The 9394-nt window shown below is 40.2% G+C and overlaps 1 protein-coding gene across 1 annotated transcript in view; it reads right to left on the minus strand.

Moving 5' to 3' along the window:
* Positions 1-6821, minus strand: part of LOC110069254 (uncharacterized) — a 44997-nt gene extending 38176 nt beyond the window's left edge. The window contains exons 1-7 of the mRNA XM_089284084.1: positions 6614-6821; positions 4098-4453; positions 3609-3834; positions 2816-2832; positions 1865-1906; positions 1532-1585; positions 176-268 (exon numbers count right to left, since the gene is read on the minus strand). Of these exons, the coding sequence (XP_089140210.1) occupies positions 176-268; positions 1532-1585; positions 1865-1906; positions 2816-2832; positions 3609-3834; positions 4098-4453; positions 6614-6680 (855 nt within the window). The 5' untranslated portion in view covers positions 6681-6821. The remainder of the gene's footprint in view (positions 1-175; positions 269-1531; positions 1586-1864; positions 1907-2815; positions 2833-3608; positions 3835-4097; positions 4454-6613) is intronic.
* Between the last annotated feature and the right edge of the window lie 2573 nt (positions 6822-9394).

The raw sequence follows: 9394 nt of genomic DNA on the forward strand, positions 1-9394 counted from the left end.
TGAATATGACCGATTAGCAGGCCTGTGACTGATGTTCTGAATATGACTGACTGGCAGGCCTGTTACTGATCTAGGCTGATCATGTTTTGAATATGACTTACTGGTAAGCCTTTGACTGAGGTTTTCAATTTGACTTACTGGTAAGCCCGTGACTGATATTTTGAATATGACTTACTGGTAAGCCTGTGACTGATCCAGGTGGACCGGGAGGCCCTTGACGGCCTGGTTCACCTCTGGAACCTTCTCCACCTTTGTTCCCAGGGAATCCCTAAAATATATCACAAGTAAATATATAAGCGACATTTATTTATCCTGAAACGCTGTCATCAGATTTAACGTTTTGCCATTGTCGAGGCACAACTTGGTCACTAATGTTTCGGACTTTAATGCTTCGTCAAATCAAGATAGGGGAAAGTTGTCATATCAAGCAACGAGGCGCGTAATTTAGTTTATTGTTTTTTAAAAATTTGTTTGTTAGTTTTGTTTATTTATTTCATTTGCTAATGTTGGATTTCCGCACAAAAAGAAATCAAATGAAACTTCCTTGAGCTCGGCCTTAAAAGAGTTACGTCAAGGTTTACATATCTTGAAAAGTTTAGCCTATTTTTTCAAGTTGGTCGTTTGTTATCTGTGTTATCCCCTCCATCTTTGTTTCTTTATGGTAGATTATAATCTCATCGTTGTTTTCTATCTTGGTAAACTGCAATTTTTAGGTTACCTTCACTTCACAAAATATCGTGACTGCGCTTCTTTAAAGCCCAGCAATTACACTGTATTGTGGGTTTTCACCGGTCTTGTGATCAAAACTAAAAATTGGTAACCATTCAATGAATCAGAAAAGTCAAGAATAAGAGATATGATAGATGATTGATAAATAAAAAAAATCGCGCCAAGAATTAGGTTTCTGTAGTTTTTCATTCGCGCGTCATTCGGAAAAGTGTTTCGCCCAAATTTATGGAGCTTTGTATGGAGACGAGGGGCACAAATACGGTGGCCGTAGAGTAACCGAAACATCTGTCATTGAGTTTTGCTATTGAAACGAAAAGGTTACTACTAGAGCTCCGACACGTTGAAATTAATGCTTCTTCTAGTGCAAGAATTGTTCAGCAGAAACTAAAGCCATAATTCATCTTTTGTCTTAAGTTACAGCCTTCTCGAGCCGCCATTTAATGTCACGCAACGCAAAAGCTTCGAAATTCAAACGTACTCTATAACAAAATGAGGAGCGCTGTCGAGCTAAAACGTCAAGTTCCTAAAGGGTCTTATATCTAATAACGCTAAAACCTTCGAAGGAAGGTAATTTTTAATTTTGGAATATGACTACGTCATATAAAAACCAAGACGGAATCCTTAGTGGCTAATGCCCATTCTCTGCAAGCTCCACAAATCACTTATATTGCCTGATGGCGTCAAACATAACCGTAACATGGCCTCCCTTATATCATTCACGTATTCATCTGCATCCGCATATAAGTAGGACCAAGAAGAACTTTGCAAGTTTACGGAACAGACGTGATTAATTATTAGCTACCTTCGGTCCCTCAGGTCCTAATCTACCACGCGTGCCGGGTGCTCCTGCGAAACCCTGAAAACAGTAATGGACAAAGTTAAGCTAAACTATCAGTGATGAAACATGACAGTAAAGGTAAAGTCAACTGATCTTCCTGCAGGCCGGACGCTTGTTAAACCAAAATCAACTTCATTCCTCCGTCGAGCTTGCTTTCATCTAGCTTTTATACCATTATTATGACACATTTGAAAAAGCGGCAACAGAACTTCTGTAAATTTCTATAGATGCTAAACTTTACTAAGCCTCAAGCGATTACCTGTATGCATTTATACAAATGAGCCTTTTTTCACTTACCTTAAATCCTATCACTCCGGACTCGCCAGGAGGGCCAATGACCTAGCAAATAGAAAGCAACCCTTGTTACTGCCTTAGTTGTGGAGGCGGAGAGGGAAGGAAGATAAAAGTTTCATTTTAGAATCTTCAGCGACTATTTTTCTACTAAAACTTAATCCAACAAAATATAACCCAGTTTAGTAAATTAAGTGCAGCCCAAAACGACTTTATCTCCTAAAGATACGATCACTCGTAAATGAATAGCGATTAGCAAAACTCACTGGGCAACTATCAGGGAACGCACAATCCGATCGGCTACATAGGAACCGTCTCAGTCAAGCTCAAGGGCAGGCCAACCTTTTATTCTTATAGTTTGAACTTCTTCTACTTTTTTAATTGTCAGTGCATCGATCACACAGCCGGCTCTCAGTTTCTATATGATGTGACAGCTGGTTTTTGGTGCCTCTCAAACTATCAACCCAACAATGCAGTTGTGAAAAGCTAGTTCCTTTTTTTGATAGGTTCAACGAATTTATTCCCCTGTGCCCTGCCGCGCGATGTGCTGTATACAAGTAAACTCACTCTGGGCTTGACTTGTATGAGAATAACCTATTCAGCTCTGCCATTATTTCGGAGCCTCGCTGCAACCATTATCTCTTCTTACCACTTTGCTAAAAGCAACTTAAGAGGAGACTGAGCATAGAATATTTACAAAGTAATATATTCTCCTGAGCGCTTTCTTGACGAGTTTCATCAAGACTCAACAGTAAGCACCTCGCTATAAAGTCACTTCGTTTAGGTTCAACTGAAACGTCCTCGTCATTTAAAAAAAGAATCCGATTTCCAATCACGTTTATTGGATGACGTTGATTATTTTTCACTCATATTCAATGCGCGTTCGGGAAAGTAATTTTTAAATAGTCTAGTAGATCTTAAAACGCAGAAAGAAACAGCAGATATAGATTCACTTACCGTTATGCTGATAGATCCTAAAGGGGAAGGAAAATAATAATAAAAAAAGAGTTACAAGGTAGTATTGAATTAGCCTGACTAACTTTGCATTCTGAAATCTTCCCGCGCCCGAAATTTGAGATGCCTGAACTCTAAACTGGTGACATTAGTACATAGCTTTGAAGAGACTGATCAACTCTTACTCCCGGCAAATTATGGTCGAGGCCCTTGACCCTTGACCATTGGACGTACAGGCAAACTCATTCCCGTAGTGTAGCACAAGGGGGGGGGGGGGGGGGGGGAAAGGGGGTGTTGGATGGAGGCCTTCCCTGAGATTTTGTTGTACTACTAACATCCAAAATGTTAAAATAGTCCTCCGCTTGGTCCAAAGAAAATGTCTTTTTTTGTTGATCATGCTGTCGTGTCACATGATGTCTTTGAATCCACCGTCTTGTCCAGGTTCTTTGACATCATGACTAACACATGATTATCGCTTAAGTTATCGGCTTCGAATGCTTTGCACATCATGTAAGTTTGATTACTATTGAGTGAACACTTTTGGAGACACTTGGGGTGGAGGGGGGGGGGGGGGAAGGGGGTGTGCACAAAAAATATCAGGCTCACGAAGAAATAAAATATAAGTCGCCAAAACAAAAAACTTCGAAGGCTTTTCCCATGATGCAAATTTCATTATTATTGAACACCTTTGGAGATACTTGGGGGAAGGAGGAACCCCCCTGGCTCTGGAAGGAATAGAAACTCTCAGCCGATTTGAGACAACCCTTCCCACCCTGCACTCTATTGTCTTACTCACTTGGGCATATTGACTGGGCCACTTGGTTAATCAGGTTAGGTAGCTCCCTTGCTTCGGGAACAAAGAAAACGTCTTTGTTTTTCAGTTTCTCCAATTCACGGTAGTGAAATTTGGCCTCTCCTGCGCCAACAGTGTAAATCTCAAAGCGCCTGTCTTTCAGTTTATTAGCTGGTATATAAGGATTGCCCGGAGGAGTTTGAACACCATCGGTTACAATTAGAACAACCTGTATGAAAAAATAAGAAACATTACAGATTTAGAATCAGTGTAATCCAGATTGGGTCCAGGTCAGACTGGGTCCAGACCAGAATGGGTCCAGGTCATATTGGGTCTAGGCCAGACTAGGTCCAATAACAACAACTTTTATTCATTCTTATAATTATCCAGGCCAGCTTTGGAATCGTTCTGGTCCAAACCTGAACTGGCCTCGGGTGAATGCCTAGACTGGTCCGGTTTTGAGCGGGAATCATATCACCGAATCTACCTCACCTTTCGTACATTCTCCTCTGTTCTGAATCCATAGGTATTTGTCACTGGATCGAAAAGTTTATCATTTGCATCGTTCAACGCCTTGTGTATTTGCGTGTTATCAAACGGTATAGGCCCAGGGAGAGATAAGACTCTTCTAATAACGGCGTCTTTGTCTTGACCCTCGTTAAACCCAAATACGATGTCGGAGTCTGAGCCGAACTTTATTATACCAACATGTGTTCCCGCAGATGATACGTTCACTAAGTCAACAACTCCAGCAACAAATCTCCGGACATCGGGCCAGGCTAACTCAATGCTCCCGGAAGCGTCCAGAATAAATGCGAGGTCGAGAATGCATGGATCGTCTATCCTTTCTGTGTGACATAAAAGTGCGATATCGTTACACTTTACAAACATGGACAAAGAACGTTGCAAAAATGTCTTCCTGTTACATGTCACTATTAATCTATGAATATCACAATACTAAAATAATTTTAACCCTCAGACATACATGTAAACTCACCCAACTGTGGTACAAGGGGGAAGGAAGTGGATGGATCCCTACCCTAAGTTTTCGTTGTAATTAGATATACACACATTATTTGATGTGGAATAGAAAACCCTCAGCTTGCTCTAGAAGATCAAGCATTTTTTTGTTGGTCATAACGTCATTAAGTCCTCCATTTTGAATTTCACTATTCTCTTAGAAATTCAGAAAATAATGTGTGTGGCCCTTTCCCTGTATGAGACACGCCTGTAGGAAATCATGGTAGTTGTATTTATCAAAACAAATACCCAGTCTCATACGATGAATACAACTACCATAATTCCCTGCACGCGCGTATCAAAGAGGAAGAGGGCCATTGATGGGAAATTACCCAATATAATAATACTAGGATGCAAGAAGGTGCTAGTTCTGCAAAGTTGCTCAAGAGAACTGGAACACACGAAGAATTCTGTCAAAATGCCGCTGCTATGGCAATGTCCGTACTCTCATTTTGGACCCATTTGTGATAGCGCGTAAATCCTAAACATAGTAAACATTTAGGCTGGGAACACAGACGGATCAAAGCCGGAAATCCGTCAGGCTAGTAAACATTGGACTTTTTCAATTGTACTCTAGGAGTGTAGGGAAATTGGTCGAAACCGTAGCCCGTTAAAATTGTAGGCTTTCTATTTTATAAAGAAACAAGATGAAAACGCCAAACTACGTTTGTCGAAAAACATGTATTTGTCTCGTGATTTTTAGCCATTTAAGACTTTAGAGTATTTGGAAAAGTGCTTAATATTTAAATGTTTGTTTGTTCAGTGCAGTTAATCAGTGTCCTAGATAGCCAAAGTAAGTTCCAGATGTTAATACTATTTTCCGGGCGCCGTATTGGTATACCACAGCGGGCACCAACATAGTGGCTCTATACCAGGCTCTGTAAATTAAATTTGCGCACTATATTGGAGGACTAAGGAGGTCCACCAACATGGCGGTTCTATAATTTTGCGCGGAACATTTCGACGAATCTCTCAACTATATATGGGACAACGCACACACCTTAGACTTGACGAACTGTCCTCTTTATTTATCTTCTGTAATATCACAATTTCTTGACCTTATCCACCGAATGGTTTTTGATTTTACTTTTTATTGCGTGACAATGAAAACGCTTTATAACCCAAAGAGAGCCTGTTTACAAGCTAACTTCATTGAGGTCCTGGATAGGTCTGATTTCAAACTATGTACATCTCTTACAATGATCAGTGGTCTATTTTATTCGTTCAAAAATAACAAATTTGATGTCCGATATCTAGGAATTTCTCCCTGGTTTTCAATTAAGCGTCGTAAAACTAAACCAAACTAATTAGAACACTCAGGCGATCTCAAACCTTAGTTAAACCCAAACCCAAACCAAAACCAGAGTAATTGTCTAATATTACTTTCGACACTTATTTGAAAACCGCTCTAAACTCTAATAGGGCTAAACCCTAGTAGGGCTTCGAAATTTCATCGAGGTCATTATGAGCGCTCTATATCGCGTTATTTTCACATCTGACTGTTATTTTGGAACGTTACACGACTTACACAATGCCGTTTGTCTGTCTCGGTATCAAAACTGTTTCTTTTCTTGATATGACATGAGTAGCTCTTTGTTGCGAATACTGTCGATATATTTGCAGAAATTAAACACAGATTGAAATATATAAATGCGATGTCTAATTCTTCAATTTACGCACGTCGATTACACATTGAAAACACACCAGAAATAGCCGGGAAATAGGGCATAACGACAGCCGACGAGAGATCACGGTCGTGAAAGACAATTATCTTTGTCCATCATGTGCAGCCCCCGTATAGACAAGAAGCCTCGCACAAAAATTCCTCCGGATGTCGACCGAATACTTCGTCACAGGGCATCTGGCATTTAAAACACTTTACTGGAATTTTGGTAGAATATGAATCATTTGTCGAATTTGCAATAATATCACAATATAGGAAAATATGACGATTCTAAAATCTTGCACGTTACGTTACAGCTACTTACGTGCTGTGGATGTTTTCATTACGAAGACGCCAAGAAGAAGTAATCGAGGCAAAGTAAATATATACATGGTCTGTCCTCGCACGGTTAGTGGCCAATGACACTACTCTCAGACCATTTATGAAGCCAATACTGACCAAGAAGGATGGAGCAGCGAGTCTGTCGCGTGCGCGCGAGAACCAGGACTCAATAGGCCCTTGTGAAATATGAGTTGCTGTCGTTTGGTTCTCAAGGACATGGCATTCACGGTTCATTCAGACATTGTAACACAACGCTGTTGTAACGGTTCAACTTTCGTCCTTTTAAGATATTGCTCTAGAAAAAATGATATCTTTAGAGGTTTTTTGTTTCACTTAAATAACCCATGTCGAGATATATGCTGGTGTTTCCAAACAGGGCTCATTTTGGAGAAGTCCACTAAACAGGAGAGCTCAATGTTGTGTCTAGCCGGGTTAATAATTTATTGTTCTAAGTGAAAGATTTTTCAAAGCACACCGTTGCGTTAGTTTTTAACCGAGTTGTTGATGAGGCCCAGTTTTTGATGATGTTTGGCTTGTGTGTGCTTTGTTAACCATTTTTAAGTATCTCTATTTCACGCCTGTGATTAAAATCATTTGTCGGTGATGATTTGTGAACAAGACAAAAAGGCATTTATAAAAGAAACGGATGAAAGAACGCATCATTGTTCTAATTCAGGTGGCTTGGGCCGGGATTTGACCTCACATAGAATTTTGACTCATGTATTACGTGAGTTATATTGCGAGCCCACAGTAATTTAGTCTGCGATACATAATTTGTGTAACTCATGGATTTTACCAGTTTCAAACATTTATCGTTAGCAACGCATTCATAGACTGAATTCCCCTAAAAGCAGCTCGCAGCAAAAAAATAGTTACAAACCACAGATACCATTCGTTGCTGACTACTTTTTATGTCTCTTTTTCCTTTCGCTCACTTTTTCCAGTTTAAGGGCACTTTTCAGCACTTCCGCAATTTAAAAGATCAATCCTAACATTTCGTTGATATTACGGTATTGGCCAGGCTTCCGACAGTTTCCCTCTCGAATAGTTATCTTACTTTTGTCACAATTCATATTGTAAATGATTTTAAACATAGGTAAATAAACAATCAATCAATCAATCAATCAGAATGATCTTGAGGTCAAACACTGGCGAACAACTTATGATCATTTTCGTGGCATTAAAACTTGCCATGGAAACAGTATGACGGCATGTTCCTGATCGAAAACAGTTGCCATGGCAACGATATGGCGGTATATCCCTGACTCGAAAACAGTTCAGCTTAGTCATACGAACCCTCGCATGCGGCCTTCATGAAGCCGTATCCACTTATCCGGAGAAAGAACAAGTTTTATCATTTCATGAATTTTTCGTTGCAGCTTTGTACATGCCTGATGAGAAACACTTTTGGATATACAGTCAAAGCTGACAAAATTAACCAAATCGCTGTGCAGGACTTCTTACTTTGTCAGTGGTGGAGAGCGGGACCAGAGCAACTCTCTGAAAGTGTAGCAGCTCTCGTAAGCTGGTATTGTTTTATTATTGTACCAGCTGTTATTGTTTTAGGGCTAGGGGCATTGTTTTTGTTGTTTGGTCTATTGTTCTCTCAAAGAAGGATATCGAGCCATTCATGTGGGACATTTCGAGAGCTTCTACAAGACCCTATCTAAGACAGACATCCTCAAGATCAGTTATCCTGGTGCCAGAGGTTTTCCTTCTTCTTGCTCGTGGCTCACATTTGTTAACGAAAAGGAAAAGAGAAAACCTCCAGAACCTGGGTATTGACCTGTAAAACCGTGATTAAATCAAAGTGCAAAGTCAAGGTTAGCCCGATTCTGATCATGTACCTGCACAGTATTCAAGCTGAGTAAAAATTGTAATATTTGATTTTGCCCTGGTTGTGCGGAAGGCCTAAGTCCGAGACCAGACTTAAGCCTTTCAGTCGTGGAGAGGATCGACTAATACAAGAAGCTAGAGAATATATATTTATGACGTACGTTAATTAAATGTAACGACCTCTACTTTTAAAGTATATGTCATTCTATCATCCTGTATCATATTGTTCCCTCTCCGCTAGGGAAAAAAAATTAAAATGGTTCAATCTTGTAACCTGGTGAGTTTGAGATTATAATATTGCTGAGGTGGTTGATCAGTGTAAAATTAATATCCGTCCTGGGCGAAAAGAAATCATTTCTAGTGTCCGCGACGACAGGTATACTTACCAAAAGGTTGTTGTCATTATCTAAGTCTCTATGAGACATGCCTGCAGGGAATCATGGCGGTTGTTTTCATTAAAACAAGTATCCAGTCCAAGATGATGAATACAACTACCATGATTCCCTACAGACGTTTCTCATGGAGGGAATTAGCCATTGTCGTTTGGATGGAACCCTTTCCCATTCTCAAAATTGCTTGGCCATTAGTTAAGGCTCATTTGGGAGCAGGGAATCGGTTCGGGGGAGGGGGGAGGCGGGAGGCGGGGGGTGGGGGGGGGGGGGTGAAGTGGGCCGACTGTAAACCGGCTTTAGCCTTCCATAATCTAGAAGCCGAGTTCATGTAAACTAACAGACATGTTGTTAGAAGTTAGATCTCCAGAGTAATATGAAAGCTGTTGGATACTGGTACAAATACTGTTATAAATGCAAATGGTATGAATAGCATACTTCCATTAAAAAAGTTAAATTATTTGTGGGAACTGAGAGACGAGGTCAAATCGTACTAGGCAGTTTTCAACTATATTAATATCGATTTTAACAGGCACAAG

The sequence above is a fragment of the Orbicella faveolata genome, unplaced genomic scaffold (assembly GCF_042242905.1).
Source record: "Orbicella faveolata isolate gen_17 unplaced genomic scaffold, um_ofav_v1 contig_13, whole genome shotgun sequence".
Lineage (NCBI taxonomy): Eukaryota > Metazoa > Cnidaria > Anthozoa > Scleractinia > Merulinidae > Orbicella > Orbicella faveolata.